Here is an 18,978-nt window from a genome sequence, read left to right as displayed (position 1 = left end):
CTGCAAGTACAGGAACCTACCATCTCCACAATGTATCTTTTGCCTAAGATACACAAGAACATTGAGGCCCCCCCAGGACGTCCAATCATCTCTGGTTCAGGCAATTATCTTGAGAAAGTCAATTGTTGGATTGACTCTAAACTTCAGCCCCTAGTTGAAAGTCTCCCTTCATTTCTGTTGGACACGGGGGAATTTCTTAAAAGAGTTGATGGCCTCCATATTGAATCTGAGACTATGTTGGTGACAGGTGATGTAGAATCCCTGTACACCAACATTAAACATACGGAAGGCCTGGCAGCCACCAAATATTTTCTGGACATGTCTAATTTGCCATTAGAAATTGTTAGTCTTATTTTGGAATTACTTGAATTTTCCCTCACTCACAACTTTTTCACTTTTAAGGGGTCCTTCTTCCTGCAGCTCCAGGGCACAGCCATGGGGGCTTCTTTTGCCCCGGCCTACGCCAACTTGTTCCTGGGGCTGTGGGAGAGGGACCTCCCCCTGTCTTATCGGGGGGCGTCGATGGACCGCATCCTCTTTTGGGTGCGGTACATCGACGACATTTTCCTGATCTGGCAGGGGAACTCGTTGCAATTGAAGGAATTCATGGATGAGATCAATCTGAATGATAGTAATATTCATATTACCTATCACTGTGATATCAATATGGTTGACTTCCTTGATGTAAAGGTGTGGAGGGATTTGGACAATACACTACAGACAAAAATTTTTAGGAAGGAAACTTCCACCAACATGTTGCTAAATGCCTCCTCTGCTCACCCGAAGCCTTTGATTGATTCCATCCCCATTGGTCAGTTCCTGTGTCTTCGCAGGATCTGCTCAGATGATGAGGAATTCAAACGTAATGCACAGGACTTATCTGAGAGATTTCGTGAGAGGGGATACAGTGGAAGGGCGATTAAGAGAGCCTACAATCGAGCTAGGCACTCATCACGTCAATCTTTGTTGTATAAAAAGAAGGCTCCTACAATGAATCAAAAAGTAAGATTCATTACTAACTACCATGCCCAATTTTCCCGAATGAAGAATTGCCTTCAGAAGGCATGGCCCATCCTTCTTACTGATCCTGCCCTGAATCAATTACTCTTGCCCATGCCCAATATTACCATCAGACGGGCTAAAAATTTAAGAGACCACCTCGTACATAGCCACTATCAACATGAATCTAGACTTACCTTTCTTGATGGTGGACATCCTAGGCGTGGCTGTGTTCTATGTGGCCGGTGCATCGCCTGCCCCAACGTTGATCGCACTATGACTTTTTTCAACTCAGCAGGGACGAGAACCTATGATATCATAAAATACATTTCATGTACGTCCCGCTATGTGGTGTATTTTGCGTTATGCCCATGTAATTTAATTTACAATGGGATGACCTCTCGTCCTCTGAAGGTGTGTATTCGCGAGCATGTATTGGGGATCGAGGAGGCGGTCTGCCATGATGATGCAGCCACGCTTAGGACGTTACCACGCCATTTCAAGCAATACCATGGGTGTGACAGTTCCCTCTTAAAGATAAGGGGAATTGATATGATTATTTCTGACATCCGTGGTGGTGGTCTTAAACAAAAACTAGCGCGTTGTGAAACAAGATGGATTTGGGCATTGGATACTGTCCATCCAAAAGGGCTGAATGAAACAATTAGTTTTGTTCCATTCTTATAAATCAGTGATTCTCCTTGTTATTGGTAACGTTTGCACATGTTTGTTTTTCATTGTTTTTAACTTCATTTATTCTTTTACTCAGTACCCACCACTTCTCGTTCCCCCTTGTGGTTCTGCATGAATATGATGGGAGAGATGGACATTTTAATTTATATTCTGCGGTTACAAGAAATTGGAAAGCCGTCATATTGTGATATGGGTTCCTGCCTATCAAGTCTATGGAAGCATTGTAATTGATTATTGTTCATTTCCTAATGTTTATATTGTTATCAATGTGATGTTTATTATATATGCTTCCATATGTCAGGTCTCCTGTGACATTGTATGTCCGTTCCTATCATTTGTTATTTGTAGATCCATCTAACTCCCCTGCAATTTATCATATTCTCTCCAATGTGGTATATCTATGCTATTAATGTAGTTCGGATTATATATGCTATTATATTAATATCTGTCCCTACAATTACCCATTTGGTTGCCATTATCATATGCAGGACATTGCGTTGCTGACCTCAGCTGCACGCGTGCGTACCACGGGCTTCGGCGCGCTGGGCGGCTTCTGGCGTCTCAGTTGCCATGGCATCTCCAGCCTTGGCTTGACGCCGGCGCCGTCTCGCGTCCCGGGTTACCGTGGTTGCGCCCTCGTCATTTCCTGCTGACGGCGCGACGTAATCACATGGTGCAGTGTCGTCATTCTGTATGCGTCCGGCATTTATTTGAATATGGAGTGCACCTTTTGAGTGGCGAGCCTAGATATACTCGCTGATGCGAGGGACCTCGTGACCACATCGGGGTTTACGATTGGTGGTTGGTTTCTTTTTATACTCGCACTTCCCCATTTCCTATCACCCCTTGAAAAAGGCCATCACGCCGAAACGCGCGTCGGGGCGGGTGCACGCTGTGGTGGGTGACTCTGCATCAGTCCAGGTAATTATCTATGGAGAAAAGCTGTAATTTTGTGCCGGTATTATATAAATAGGTGCCTGGAGCTGTGTCCAATTATACTGCTACTTTGTTGGTATATATTCACTATATGGTTATACTTATACCACCAGTATTAATTTTATGGTGGCGTGTTATTTATGCCTGAATGTATTGTCATCCCACTGCTGTGCACCCCTGCGTTTCCAACATGTGTTTAACGGTATGAACCTTGCCTTCCCAGTTCCCTGTTCTTGGTGCTATTTAATAAAGCTTTTTGCATATTTATAAAATATACTACTCTGGGTGTTTGCTTCATCGCGTGTTTTCTTGGTTTTTTTCAATTGCTAGCTGCGATTAACCCTATATATTCCATGACTTAGCCCATAATATGATGTAACACTGTTTTACTCTAAGTATATTACTTTGGGCATGTATCTTGTGAAGTTGTTCTGACATATAAAAAGGTAAAGAGTGTGCTACTATCCTGTCCTAACTTAAGGAGCAGTATGGAGGATAACACTAAACCTGAGATGGTGCAGGAGAGCCAGGCACATGTAAGTTCCCACTTGGGGGTTCCCATCAGTACCTCAGTAGGATACAGTCCCATGAGGCATCTAAATTTATCTACTATATAATTGTCTAAGGGTCACTTCCGTCTGCCCTCCTGTCTGTTTTTCTGTCTGTCACGGATATTCATTGGTCGTGGCCTGTGTCTGTCATGGAATCCAAGTCGCTGATTGGTCTTGCCAGCTGCCTGTCATGGCTGCCGCGACCAATCAGTGACGGCCACAGTTAGATTAGTCCCTCCCTACTCCCCTGCAGCCAGTGCCCTGCGCCCGCTCCATACTCCCCGCAGTCACCGCTCACACAGGGTTAATGCCAGCGGTAACGGACCGCGTTATGCCGCGGGTAACTCACTCCGTTACCGCCGCTATTAAACCTGTGTGACCAAGTTTTTACTATTGATGCTGCCTATGCAGCATCAATAGTAAAAACATCTGATGTTAAAAATAATAATAATAAAAAAATCATTATATACTCACCTTCCGCCGCCTTTCCCGCTCCTCGCGACGCTCCGGTGAGCGCTCCATGCAAGCGGCAGGTTCCGGTGGCAAGGATGGTCTGCGAGAAGGACCTGCCATGGTGTCACGGTCATGTGACCGCGACGTCATCACAGGTCCTGCACGAGAAGGACCTGCCGTGACGCCACGGTCATGTGACCACGACACGGTCATGTGATTGCGACGTCATCACAGGTCCTGCACTCCTGCGCGAGAAGCAGGCGACAGAACTACAAGGGGCCCTCGGAAGGTGAGTATATGTTTATTTTTTAACCTGTGACATACGTGGCTGGGCAATATACTATGTAGCTGGGCAATATACTATGTGACTGGCCAATATACTACGTGGCTGGGCAATATACCACGTGGCTGGGCAATATACTACGTGGCTCTGTGCTGTATACTACGTTAATGGGCAATATACTACTTGGCTCTGTGCAATATACTACGTGGCTCTGTGCAATATACTACGTGGCTCTGTGCAATATACTACGTGGCTCTGTGCAATATACTACGTGGCTCTGGGCAATATACTACGTGGCTCTGGGCAATATACTACGTGGCTCTGGGCAATATACTACGTGGCTCTGGGCAATATACTACGTGGCTCTGGGCAATATACTACGTGGCTCTGGGCAATATACTACGTGGCTCTGGGCAATATACTACGTGGCTCTGGGCAATATACTACGTGGCTCTGGGCAATATACTACGTGGCTCTGGGCAATATACTACGTGGCTCTGGGCAATATACTACGTGGCTCTGGGCAATATACTACGTGGCTCTGGGCAATATACTACGTGGCTCTGGGCAATATACTACGTCACTGGGCAATATGCTACGTCACTGGGCAATATGCTACGTGGCTCTGTGCTGTATACTATGTGGACATGCATATTCTAGAATACCCGATACGTTAGAATCGGGCCACCATCTAGTGTATTATAGGGGCTTTCCTCCACAATGGAAAAGAATAATAAGTCCGGACAGTATAAGAAGTGTCCCATTTGCGCTGTAAGGCTTTAGGACTCCTGGCAGAAATCTTTCTGCGAGATATGCACCAGTCGAATTGTGGCGGAGGAACAGTCTTCACTCATGTCTAATATGAGGGCTATTGTCAGAAGAGGTGCAGGCCTCGATATCTGGCTTTGTATTCCCCCAGCCCGTGCAGTCAGACCCCCAAGGATCCAGAAAAAGACCGAGGGAATCGATCTGTCATCTGAGGAGAGCTTTTCCGGATCAGATCTGGAAGAAGAGTTGAGCAGAGATCTTCCAGAGAAAGGGAAGAGATATTTGTTCTCATCGGGGAGATAGATGAGCTCCTAGGGGCAGTAAGACAGACTATGCAGATTGAGGAGCCCTCAACTACTCCGACAGTTTAGGAAGACATGTTTGGGGAGCTACGTTCTCAGACCTCAAAGGTCTTCCCATTAAACTCACATATTCGGTCCATGATTTTAGAGGAGTGGGAAGAGGCAGAAAAGAGACTATCGATTCCTAGATAAAAAAGAGTCAGGCCGCACCCTAAAATAACAACGTCTCTATGGACAATAGGGTGCCCGTCCACACCAGGGGATCCATCCCAGTATATAAATCCAAATGAAAATAACAAACGGACAGCACCACAGCAATTGTGACAGAACAGCTTACGTGTTTATTCTGCCATCTGCAACGTTTCGGTCCTAAGACCTTTATCAAGCATAGTGAAAGAACAATACAACCACCATTATATACCATCAGACCCAACCCATCAATTAACTAGTAACCAATGGGGTAGTCTTGTGCAATTAGAAAAAATACATCATGATATAACAAACATATATACACTTAATAACAATCACAAACAATCAGCCCTCCGTATATACTAACTACTAACATAGTTTAGCTAGCTCTGATCGCTCTCTACTATTGAATTTTGCCCATAAATCCATATAAACATCCCCGGAGTCCATGGTGTAAACAACACCGATCACACCAATCTGGACAAAGCATCTGTGATTGTCATGACGACGTGGGCGTGTCCAAAGCGGTAGCAGTCCAATCTATTCACTAACTCCCACATCATGTGACCGCCGCCTCCCCAGCATGCAGCGCTCAGCAGCACACCAATCCAAAGAGTGATTTCTCGATGTGTCATTTCCAATAGACACGCCCACTCATGTCTCATCATAGCAACGCAATGCGCATGTCCATGGCGTCATCAGCCTGTAGGAGTCCTATGCGCATGTCTCAAATCCGAACTTCAGTAGTATCAGCACAACGGGATAAATACATTGTAAGTGCACATGACAGAAGCGTTCTTTCAGCATTTCTTCTCTCCAAACGGCACTGGTGCGCAAAAATTTTTTTTTTAACCATATAGATAAAAAATCCCCAATAGAATACTTTCATTCCAGGTCCATATTGTGCAGCGAAATTATAGCCATATCATCCGGGCACTCTTAAAGATTATTAATTTAACTACTCCTGTATATATCTGTATATATCATATCCAGGCTCTTCAACATGGACCTGAAATGAAAGATGACAAATAAAAGGGAAACCACCATCCTAAGAGAATATCTAGAGATATATCTATATCAGACACATTCCCATTATAATAATGCCAATATCCATGTTAATAAAATGATTACATAACCAAAAGGAAAAAATATATAAAGAATAGGGACATAATTACATCCTAACATCAATAGAGGGACAAAATAGCTGCATACTCCAATTACCCGCCATTTACATAATCAGTCACGGCGATCACATAACAGGAGTCCCAATATCAGAATAGTTTTTTACATTTGTATATACAGCATCCAAATTGGGAGGACTGTTATTACCACCCTTAATGTAATAACAACATAAGATGGTACATAAAAGGTTAAAAACAAAATTATACCAATGAGGAACTACAATGAATCAATACACTATTAAAGGAGACAGCTCTGGGGATAGTCAATATTTAGACCCCTAGGAAAAAGGGTATCGAGCTCATGTATTATTATTATTATTATTTATTGTTATAGCGCCATTTATTCCATGGCGCTTTACAAGTGAGGAGGGGTATACATAATAAAAACAAGTACAATAATCTTGAACAATACAAGTCATAACTGGTACAGTAGGAGAGAGGACCCTGCCCGCGAAGGCTCACAATCTTCAAGGGATGGGTGAGAATACAGTAGGTAAAATGTATACATTTTAGTTCTTTTTTCTTAAGGAGAGAGACACGATCACCACCCCGTCTTAATATAGGAATATCATCAATAACACGATATTTGAGTTGAGTGACCGAATGTCCCATTTCGTGAAAGTGCCTGGGTACTGGGAGATCAATAAGCTTTGTTCTTATGGTACTTTTATGCTTTGAGATTCTTGCTTTAACTTCCATCGTGGTCTCCCCTACATAGTAGAGACCACAAGGGCAGCTCAGGATATAGACCACAAAACTACTTTTACACGTATAACGTTTCCGTATCGTGTATTCTTTCCCAGTATGGGGATGATAAAACACTGCCCCTTTAATCAAATTGTTACAACACGCACATCCGAGACACGGGAAATTACCCAGGCTCGGATGGCTTAAAGTAGTTTGTAGGCAGCTCAAGGAGGGACCAACATCAGATGTCACCAACTCATCCTTCAAACTTTTATTCCTCTTATATGAAAACAATGGGCGCAACTGAAACTCACTCACATTGGTATGTCCCCTTGCTAATACTGACCAGTGTCTCCGAATTATATCCGAAATTGGACCGCTCAGACCATTGAATGTTGTCACAAATGGTATCCTCTTTTTAGACTCAGTAGCCAATCTAGGAGTCAGGAGTTCAGCTCTATTTTTGGAGAGTGCTTTTGTTTTAAATTTATTTAAATCCCTCTCAGGGTATCCTCTCATAAGAAATTTTTGGCACATCTCCTTAAGCCTCATATCTACAATAGAGTCACTTGAGACAATCCTCCTGACTCTCAGAAGCTGGCTCCATGGGAGAGATTCTACCATTTTTCGTGGGTGCTCACTAGAAAAATGTAAAATATTATTTCTGTCTGTCTGTTTGACAAACAAATCGGTTTGTAAGAATCCATCACTCTTATAAACACATGTATCCAAAAATTGCATCTTGGTCTGAGAACACTCCATAGTGAACCCCAACCCAGGGTAGATATTGTTCAGAAATGAATGGAATTGTATCAACTCACCATAGTCACCGTCCCAAATCAGGAAGATGTCGTCAATGTAGCGCCGCCAGCCCCTAACATGACCCCAGAATGGTGAACTGTACACGTGTTCGCCCTCTAGGACAGCCATGTAGATGTTAGCATAAGTAGGGGCCACATTGGACCCCATGGCTGTCCCGCGGCGCTGCAAGAAGTAATCATCACCGAAGAGGAAAAAATTCCTCCCCAGGATGAACTCCAGCAGCTCCAGGGCGAACCGTGCACACTCAGGAGCCATGTCGGAGCCGGCCAGCGCCACACCGACAGCAGACAACCCCCTGACATGTTCAATGGACGTGTACAATGATGTAACATCAAAGGACACTAGCCATGTGGACTCCTCGACCTGCACACCCTCCAAGGACTTTATAAAATCACTTGTATCCTTTACATAGGATGGTGCGGCAACCGCAAATTTCCTCAATAGATGATCTAAAAAGATTGCTACCTTACCACAAAGGGACCCCCTGCCCGACACAATCGGATGGCCAGGGGGTCTCCGAAGGTCCTTGTGGATCTTTGGTAGGGTGTACAGGACGGGAACCACCGGATGCTCAACCGTGAGATATTTGGCTAATTTGTCATCAATCAGGCCATTATTTAGTGCTTCCTCAATTAACAAATCCAGTTCCAGTTTAAACCTCTGGGTTGGGTTCACCAGCAGCCTCTCATAGACCTCTCTATCCGAGAGCTGCGACGACCTTATCTCATCCATATATTGAGCAGTATCCATCACCACCAAGGCGAATTGGTTTAATATTGATAATGATTTGTATTTATTTTTCAGGCGTTTGAAATTGGCTGTATTTTTCTCAGGTAAAGAGGGGGCTGTGGCCTTGGCTCCCCATACACACCTCTCTCTAGGCATGTTTGGTCTCCACAATAAAAGTGATTTTGTGCCTCCGGTACAGGATCATGTTGTGGAGACGTTCTGTAAATTGGTAAAAACAGATATAGCTAGATTGAAATATGAGAGGAGGAGGTTGAATCATCCAAATCTGACGTATGCTGAGCGACAAGAGATTAGTAATTTGAAAAAAAACAGATCCATCACCATCAAGGCAGCCGACAAGGGCGGAGCCTTGGTGGTGATGGATACTGCTCAATATATGGATGAGATAAGGTCGCAGCTCTCGGATAGAGAGGTCTATGAGAGGCTGCTGGTGAACCCAACCCAGAGGTTTAAACTGGAACTGGATTTGTTAATTGAGGAAGCACTAAATAATGGCTTGATTGATGACAAATTACCCAAATATCTCACGGTTGAGCATCCGGTGGTTCCCGTCCTGTACACCCTACCAAAGATCCACAAGGACCTTCGGAGACCCCCTGGCCGTCCGATTGTGTCGGGCAGGGGGTCCCTTTGTGGTAAGGTAGCAATCTTTTTAGATCATCTATTGAGGAAATTTGCGGTTGCCGCACCATCCTATGTAAAGGATACAAGTGATTTTATAAAGTCCTTGGAGGGTGTGCAGGTCGAGGAGTCCACATGGCTAGTGTCCTTTGATGTTAAATCATTGTACACGTCCATTGAACATGCCAGGGGGTTGTCTGCTGTCGGTGTGGCGCTGGCCGGCTCCGACATGGCTCCTGAGTGTGCACGGTTCGCCCTGGAGCTGCTGGAGTTCATCCTGGGGAGGAATTTTTTCCTCTAAGGTGATGATTACTTCTTGCAGCGCCGCGGGACAGCCATGGGGTCCAATGTGGCCCCTACTTATGCTAACATCTACATGGCTGTCCTAGAGGGCGAACACGTGTACAGTTCACCATTCTGGGGTCATGTTAGGGGCTGGCGGCGCTACATTGACGACATCTTCCTGATTTGGGACGGTGACTATGGTGAGTTGATACAATTCCATTCATTTCTGAACAATATCTACCCTGGGTTGGGGTTCACTATGGAGTGTTCTCAGACCAAGATGCAATTTTTGGATACATGTGTTTATAAGAGTGATGGATTCTTACAAACCGATTTGTTTGTCAAACAGACAGACAGAAATAATATTTTACATTTTTCTAGTGAGCACCCACGAAAAATGGTAGAATCTCTCCCATGGAGCCAGCTTCTGAGAGTCAGGAGGATTGTCTCAAGTGACTCTATTGTAGATATGAGGCTTAAGGAGATGTGCCAAAAATTTCTTATGAGAGGATACCCTGAGAGGGATTTAAATAAATTTAAAACAAAAGCACTCTCCAAAAATAGAGCTGAACTCCTGACTCCTAGATTGGCTACTGAGTCTAAAAAGAGGATACCATTTGTGACAACATTCAATGGTCTGAGCGGTCCAATTTCGGATATAATTCGGAGACACTGGTCAGTATTAGCAAGGGGACATACCAATGTGAGTGAGTTTCAGTTGCGCCCATTGTTTTCATATAAGAGGAATAAAAGTTTGAAGGATGAGTTGGTGACATCTGATGTTGGCAGCTCAAGGAGGGACCTACAAACTACTTTAAGCCGTCCGAGCCTGGGTAATTTCCCGTGTCTCGGATGTGCGTGTTGTAACAATTTGATTAAAGGGGCAGTGTTTTATCATCCCCATACTGGGAAAGAATACACGATACGGAAACGTTATACGTGTAAAAGTAGTTTTGTGGTCTATATCCTGAGCTGCCCTTGTGGTCTCTACTATGTAGGGGAGACCACGATGGAAGTTAAAGCAAGAATCTCAAAGCATAAAAGTACCATAAGAACAAAGCTTATTGATCTCCCAGTACCCAGGCACTTTCACGAAATGGGACATTCGGTCACTCAACTCAAATATCGTGTTATTGATGATATTCCTATATTAAGACGGGGTGGTGATCGTGTCTCTCTCCTTAAGAAAAAAGAACTAAAATGTATACATTTTACCTACTGTATTCTCACCCATCCCTTGAAGATTGTGAGCCTTCGCGGGCAGGGTCCTCTCTCCTACTGTACCAGTTATGACTTGTATTGTTCAAGATTATTGTACTTGTTTTTATTATGTATACCCCTCCTCACTTGTAAAGCGCCATGGAATAAATGGCGCTATAACAATAAATAATAATAATAATAATACATGAGCTCGATACCCTTTTTCCTAGGGGTCTAAATATTGACTATCCACAGAGCTGTCTCCTTTAATAGTGTATTGATTCATTGTAGTTCCTCATTGGTATAATTTTGCTTTTAACCTTTTATGTACCATCTTATGTTGTTATTACATTAAGGGTGGTAATAATAACAGTCCTCCCAATTTGGATGCTGTATATACAAATGTAAAAAACTATTCTGATATTGGGACTCCTGTTATGTGATCGCCGTGACTGATTATGTAAATGGCGGGTAATTGGAGTATGCAGCTATTTTGTCCCTCTATTGATGGTAGGATGTAATTATGTCCCTATTCTTTATATATTTTTTCCTTTTGGTTATGTAATCCTTTTATTAACATGGATATTGGCATTATTATAATGGGAATGTGTCTGATATAGATATATCTCTAGATATTCTCTTAGGATGGTTGTTTCCCTTTTATTTGTCATCTTTCATTTCAGGTCCATGTTGAAGAGCCTGGATATGATATATACAGATATATACAGGAGTAGTTAAATTAATAATCTTTAAGAGTGCCCGGATGATATGGCTATAATTTCGCTGCACAATATGGACCTGGAATGAAAGTATTCTATTGGGGATTTTTTATCTATATGGTTAAAAAAAAAATTTTCGCGCACCAGTGCCGTTTGGAGAGAAGAAATGCTGAAAGAACGCTTCTGTCATGCGCACTTACAATGTATTTATCCCGTTGTGCTGATACTACTGGAGTTCGGATTTGAGACATGCGCATAGGACTCCTACAGGCTGATGACGCCATGGACATGCGCGTTGCGTTGCTATGATGAGACATGAGTGGGCGTCTCTATTGGAAATGACACATCAAGAAATCATTCTTTGGATTGGTGTGCTGCTGAGCGCTGCATGCTGGGGAGGCGGCGGTCACATGATGTGGGAGTTAGTGAATAGATTGGACTGCTACCGCTTTGGACACGCCCACGTCGTCATGACAATCACAGATGCTTTGTCCAGATTGGTGTGATCGGTGTTGTTTACACCATGGACTCCGGGGATGTTTATATGGATTTATGGGCATAATTCAATAGTAGAGAGCGATCAGAGCTAGCTAAACTATGTTAGTAGTTAGTATATACGGAGGGCTGATTGTTTGTGATTGTTTTTAAGTGTATATATGTTGGTTATATCATGATGTATTTTTTCTAATTGCACAAGACTACCCCATTGGTTACTAGTTAATTGATGGGTTGGGTCTGATGGTATATAATGGTGGTTGTATTGTTCTTTCACTATGCTTGATAAAGGTCTTAGGACCGAAACGTTGCAGATGGCAGAATAAACACGTAAGCTGTTCTGTATCGATTCCTAGAGACTTCAGGCTTTACCTGCCATTTGATCATCAGGAGATCAAGGACTGGGAGGATGTTCTCAAAATAGACATTCTTCTGGCCAAGGTGCTTAAAAGAACCGCCATCCCTTTTGATGACTCCTCTAACCTGAAGGAGCCTATAGATCGCAAGGCGGCTGGGCCCTTGAAGAGAGCCTGGGAGAGTTTAGCAGCGGTCGTCCGTACAAATATAGCAGCAACATCTGTAGCACATGCTATGCATTTGTGGGTGGACGATTTGAAAGAACAGCTGTCAGTTAGAACCCCTAGAGAGTCTATCCTAAGATCTTACCCTACTAAAGTAGGCAACCGGCTTTCTAGCAGACTCTACTGCAGAGTCTGTTAGATTCACAGCTAGGGGCCAGTCTTTATTCAATGCACCCAGAAGAGCTATCTGGCTAAAGAACTGGTCGGGAGATATTCATTCTAAAAATAAGCTGTGCTCTATCCCTTTCTTAGGGGGTAGGGTCTTTGGCCCCATCCTTGATGACATTCTAGCGAAGGCCTCAGATGAAAAGAAGGGGTTTCCAGAAGAAAAACGTAAAAAGTACCAGCGACTTCGCAGACCCTATTATAGTGAAAGATCAGACTATAGGGGGGGAAGGGGAAGCAAGGGAAGGTGGAGCTATCCCAAAGGGGGAGAAAGTGGGAACAAAAATAGATTCAGGTTCCTCAACCTCTAGGTCTGGGTTCCGAAGGAAATGATGTCCTCCAGAAAGATTCTTTGTGTCCAACGCCCGTCTCTTTTCAAGCTCCCCTATGTGGTCAGACATTCAGGACCTCCTACATGTGACAGGAATCTGTCCAGTACTTCCTCAGGAAATAGGAAAAGGACATTACTCGGGCCTCTTCTCAGTCATAGAGCAGGGGTCTGTTGTATGCATTCCTTCCTCTCGCACTGATTCCAAGGGTTCTCAGAAAGATATGCGAGGACAGAGCTCAGGTCATTCTCGTGGTTCCTTTCTGGCCCAAGAGGAGCTGGTTTCCCTTACTGAAGAAGTTGTCGATAGAAGATCCCTTTCTCCTTCCAAAAGGAAGAGACTTACTTCTCCAGGGTCTGGTTCTACATCAAAACCCAGAGAACCTCCAGTTATCAGCTTGGATCCTGAGCGCCAGATCCTGAAAGCTAAGGGTCTCTCAGAGGGGGTTATTTCTATTCTTCAAGCAAGTAGAAAGCCTGCGACCTCCGCAATTTATTTAAAAATATGGAGAAAATTCTGCAGTTTCTGTGGAGACACAACAGTTGATGCTGAACTGTTATGACCCCAATGGCGAGGGTCTCAGAGATATCAGCAAGTCTGCGAAGTACAAAAATCCAGCTCATAGGGCAGTGGTAACTGGGTTGACCATATATCTACTCCTAACGCCAACACTAGAAGTAGCCGGGGAACATGCCTACGTTGGTCGCTAGATGTCTCGCGCCAGCCGGAGGACTAACTACCCCTAGAAGAGGAAAACAAAGACCTCTCTTGCCTCCAGAGAATAGACCCCAAAAGTAGGGTACAAGCCCCCCACAAATAACGGTGAGGTAAGAGGAAATGACAAACACAGAAATGAACTAGGTTTAGCAAAGAGAGGCCCGCTTACTAATAGCAGAATGTAGTAAGATAACTTATATGGTCAACAAAAACCCTAACAAAAATCCACACTGGAGATTCAAGAACCCCCGAACCGTCTAACGGCCCGGGGGGAGAACTCCAGCCTCCCTAGAGCTTCCAGCAAGGAAAGGATACAGATTATGAACAAGCTGGACAAAAATGCAAACAAAAACAAATAGCAAAAAGCAAGAAAGCGGACTTAGCTTAATCAAGCAGGAACCAGGATCAGTGGACAAGAGCACTACAGATTAGCTCTGATATCAACGTTGCCAGGCATTGAACTGAAGGTCCAGGGAGCTTATATAGCAACACCCCTGACCTAACGACCCAGGTGAGCATACAAGGGATGATAGACATACCCAGAGTAAAATCACTAGTAGCCACTAGAGGGAGCCAAAAGGTAAATTCACAACACTGAACAACCTGACATTCCCCAAATACTTGATTTTTTTTACAACAGGGGTTTAGGTTAGGTCTTAGACCCAGTGCTCTGAGGGTCCAAGTAGCAGCCCTTAGTGTATTCTATGATTCTTCCCTGGCTTCCCACCCTTGGATAGGCCGATTCTCTAGAGCAGTTCAAAAGTTAAGACCCCTAATAAGAAAGTATGTCCCAACTTGGGATCTTAACTTGGTCCTTAACGAGTTTTGCAGACGACCATTTGATCTAGAGGAGGAGATAGAGATTGGTAATCTTTCACTCAAAACTGCCTTTCTAGTAGCCGTCAGCTGAGAGACTGGGGGAGCTTCAGGCCCTATCCATTCAAAATCCTTATTTACAGGTGTTCAATGATAGACTGGTTTGAAGACTTGATCCAGCTTTTCTCCCTAAAGTTGTCTCAGATTCAAATATGAATCAGGAGGTGGTGCTTCCCTCATTTTGTCAGCTCCCTAAAAATTAGAAAGAGTTTCTACCATAACTTTTATGTTAGGTAGACAGTACTCAGATACTTGGAGGCAACTAGGGCCTGGAAACAGGATAGTAATTTGTTTGTCCTTTTTATAAAGGTCCAAAAAAGGGAAGAAAGGCATCAAAATCAACCATTGCGAAATGGATCAGATTCACAATTAGCCTAGCCTATGAGGCACAGGGAAAGAGTCCCCCTGACAGTCTTAAAAGCTCATTCATCTAGAGCTGTAGCCGCTTCATCGGCAGAGAAAGGGGGGGCTTCAGCAGAACAGATCTGTAGGGCTGCATCCTGGTCTAGTATCAGTACCTTCTCTAAACATTAAAAACGAGATGTAGTGTCATCTCAATTAGCATTTGGTAGGAAGGTGCTTCAAGCAATACTCCCACCCTAGGACCAAATCTCCTTTGGTACTTCTCCATGGTGCTGTCAGGTGGTGACCTGGAAAACGGTAATTAGACCTACCGGTAATTATATTTCCAGGAATCCATCCTGACAGCACTGATCCCTCCCGATTACAAGAACACCTCATACTTATGTGATGTAACATTTGTATAACAACAGTTGTTTGTGTTTTTTTTTCAAATATAATGCTCTTTTTTTGCATCCATCCAGATGTGTTACTTTGGAAAATCACCGAAGGGTGGTAGGGGGAGGGTCCTTTTAAACTCTCGTGGTTTCCTGTCCCACTGTGGATAAGGACGTCCTCCATGGTGCTGTCAGAATGGATTCCTGGAAATACAATTACCGGTAGGTCTAATTACCGTTTTTTTTTTTTAGCTGAAAACTCCCCCCTCGGCTTATACACGAGTCATTTGTTCCAGAAGCCGGCGGGGGTGGGGGATCAGCGGTTCAGAGGCAGGAGCCGGCGGCTGTGGCTAAAGCCTGTACCACTGCTGTAATAGCACACAGTGCCAGCTTCCAGCACATATCCTACTAACCTACCAGCATGCCCTCGCTGGCACTGCATCTCCTTCGTTCCAGCGCCAGCCGCTGTTTCTGTGCCGAGTGATCACGTGACCACTCTCATTAAGGTAATGCATATGCACGTCTCTCCACTCCCATAGGCGTAGAGCTGCTGGTGCCGGAACGAACAAGATGCAGTGTCACCGCGGGCGCACAGGCAGGTAAATAGGATGTTTTTTTTTTTTTTTTTTTTAAACAGGAATCATTCATACAAGGATAGGGGAGAAATAGCCATTCATGCATACAGGGATGGGGAAGACATGCATACCAGGATGGGGATGAGGGGACAATGCATACCCAGCTTATACTCGAGTCAGTAAGCTTACCCAGTATTTCGTGTCAAAATTAGGTGCCTCAGCTTAGACTCTGGTCTGCTTATACTCAAGTATATACGACATATAAAAATCGTACAATGTGATTTTTTTGGTTTTTGTATTCAGATTCTGTCTCTCACAGTTGAAGTGTACCTAAAATAAAAATGTATAGCCCTCTCCATTCTTTGTAGGTGGAAAAACATGTAAAATTGGCAGTGTATTAAATACTTATTTTCCCTTTATGCTTTTGTATATGCAAATTGCCTCTTCTGAGAAAAAGAGGACTTAACTCTATAGCGGCTACTGTTGGAAGTAGCGATCCTACAAGTCACAATCAACACTTTAACGAGTCATGCAATATGACTTGGAAGTAGCGATCCTACAAGTCTTTTATCCTAAGTCATATTGCATGACTCGTTAAAGGGTTGATTGTGACTTGTAGGATCGCTACTTCCAGCAGGTGGCGCTATAGAGTTAAGTCCTCTTTTTCTCAGAAGAGGCAATTTGCATATTTTTCCCAGAGGAGCATTGCACGGCGAATAAGCCTCCTTACCATCTCTGGCTTGTCAAGGTATGTCACTCTCCATAAGGAGAAACGATATGCTTTTGTATAGGCATTCAGGTCACTATGACATATTCACATTTTCACATGCTTAGAGATTTTTGTGGTCCCAATAATGAAAATTCTCTCTCTCCCATAAAGAAGGCACACTCTTATATTGACCATCCCTGATATGTCAGCTGAATCATTGCAATGAGACCCAGAGCCACTTGGTGAGAGACACAGTAATTTAATAGTTACATTTGACTAAAAATATTTAGATTTATTTCCTTAGAGTAGATAGATCCCATCATTCTTAGGCTAGATTCACACTTCCATAGAGCTCTTCGCTGAGCACTGCATCGGGGTTCTAGCCGAATTCCCGAAAAATTATAGCCTTAAAGGAACCCAGACAGCCACTCAGTTAAATGAAGCTGATGGAGGCACTGTGAGCACTGTCTGCCTCTGTCCTGTCTGTATATGTCTTTGTAGACCTGCACATAAAAATGTGATTAACCACATTATCCACAGGTTATGTCATAACTTATTGATCGTTGGAGGTGCAACTGCTTTGAGCTGCACTGGTGGGCAGTACAGGAGAACTTCTTAATCCTGATAAAATGGAGCGTGTATTCTCAGCCATAGCTCCATTCTTTCATTATCGGAAGCCCCATAGAGCTTGGTGAATGGAGGAACGTTCAGGTATTCATCTTACAAATAAATAAAAGTTCGACATTTTGCTGATCGTTGGGTTTTATACTGGAGAATCACTTCAAAGAGAAGTTGGTTGGCAAGCCACTTGCCATAGATTGATACAATACAAATATACGATTGCATTTTTGCTGAGTTTTTGCACACTGTTCACAAGTGGTTAAAGCAATAATTTATTTTTGCGGTTTCTTCAGTCGGAGCAAGGTTAGTTTCTTGGTTGCATTACAGCTTTTGATACCATGTTCCGTCTTTTTCGCGGGAGGAAAAAACACAAAATGAGACAACTTTCAGAATGAAAACAAAAAGACCCCATTTTAATGAATGGGGTCATTCAGTTGTTTTGTGTTTGGCATAAAATATGTTCTGATTTGTTCTGTTCCTATATTCAGATAAAATAAATAGGATGCTGAACACTAGTGTGTAACCTGGCTGTAGCGGACACATTATTTGTATAGCTGAAGCTTTCTCGTAAACTACAGATAAAACTCGTCTACTTTCTGGACATCTGTGGGGAGTTATCAGGTGGTAGTTCTGTAGATGTATATCCTTCTCTAAGGTGAAAGCAATAAATTGGATTCTTTTTTTTTTTTCTCTTAAAGCATTTGAAAACATTGCGTCACCCATGTCTTCTGCGATTTTTGTCTTTTACTATGGAGGAGGATGGGATCTACCTTGTCACGGAGCGAGTGCAGCCCCTGGAAATGCTTCTCCAAAAGCTTTCAGCTGATGAAATCTGTTCTGGAATAAACGATATTCTGCAAGCACTAGTATTCCTACATGAAAGGGTAAACTTTTTTTCAGAAATGTCTATATTTCAGCATTCAGGTCATTCCATATCAAGTGATCCAAATATGAATGTTTTTTTTACCTGACATCTTTAGATTTTTTTTATTTTTTGTTTTTATGAAGTACAGCTTTAGTTAATTACAAATTAAAAGTTTTGAATTTTTTTCTTCATCAGTTAATTTTTTACAGATTTCTAAAGTTTTGAAAGCGCCGATTTTGGCCTGGTATGGCTTTACATTTTTTATCATATCTCGGGCTAGAATTAAGATAAAGAGTTGGGAGAGGCATCATTTTTCTCAGAAGGGTACCGACTTTCATTTCAAATGTCACAAGACTATGTTTCTTTATATTTTGTTTTGGAGAAATCAAATTCAAAATTTTGATGCGCAATTGTGAAAAAAGCGTATGTTTTAAAATTGTGAAAACATGCATGTGTGTTACTTGTGTTCTTGAATATATTTGTACAGGGATTCAACTTGGGACCTATCAAACTTGTATTTTTTTTTTAAGCCTTGAATCATCTGATTTTAGGTTTGTGTGAGTTTCTTCCTTTTTTCTTTTCAAATTACAACTTATTGAATTCCACATTTATATGCAACAATAAAGAAACAAAAAACAAATACCAAAGTGCCAGAATAAATACATCTTAATCATCATAACACAACTTGCTCAGCATTTTCAAGCTGAATGCATTGAACAAGCCAAAATAAAAAAGGTGATCATATCCTCAAGTGTGATTTTCTAAATACAGTCTCATCCTAATTATATGTTAAAAAACAAGATTAAAAGAACCAATATTTTTACCACCTATTTATACATATAATATTTGTTTTCTACTATATTAGTAAA

At 42.8% G+C, this 18,978-nt stretch overlaps 1 protein-coding gene across 6 annotated transcripts in view; it reads left to right on the top strand.

The window, feature by feature from the left end:
- Positions 1–18,978, top strand: part of SCYL3 (SCY1 like pseudokinase 3) — a 395,128-nt gene that overhangs the window by 49,997 nt on the left and 326,153 nt on the right. For 3 of the 6 annotated variants that reach the window (XM_077276716.1, XM_077276717.1, XM_077276715.1), the window contains exon 2: positions 17,943–18,128. The exons of the other annotated variants lie outside the window; for them this stretch is intronic. In XM_077276716.1, coding sequence (XP_077132831.1) covers positions 17,943–18,128 — 186 coding nt within the window. The remainder of the gene's footprint in view (positions 1–17,942; positions 18,129–18,978) is intronic. 6 annotated transcript variants of the gene reach the window in all.

The sequence above is a fragment of the Ranitomeya variabilis genome, chromosome 8, assembly GCF_051348905.1.
Source record: "Ranitomeya variabilis isolate aRanVar5 chromosome 8, aRanVar5.hap1, whole genome shotgun sequence".
Taxonomy (NCBI): domain Eukaryota; kingdom Metazoa; phylum Chordata; class Amphibia; order Anura; family Dendrobatidae; genus Ranitomeya; species Ranitomeya variabilis.
Note: the sequence above shows the minus strand (reverse complement) of the source record. Positions and strands in the feature narration are given on the sequence as shown.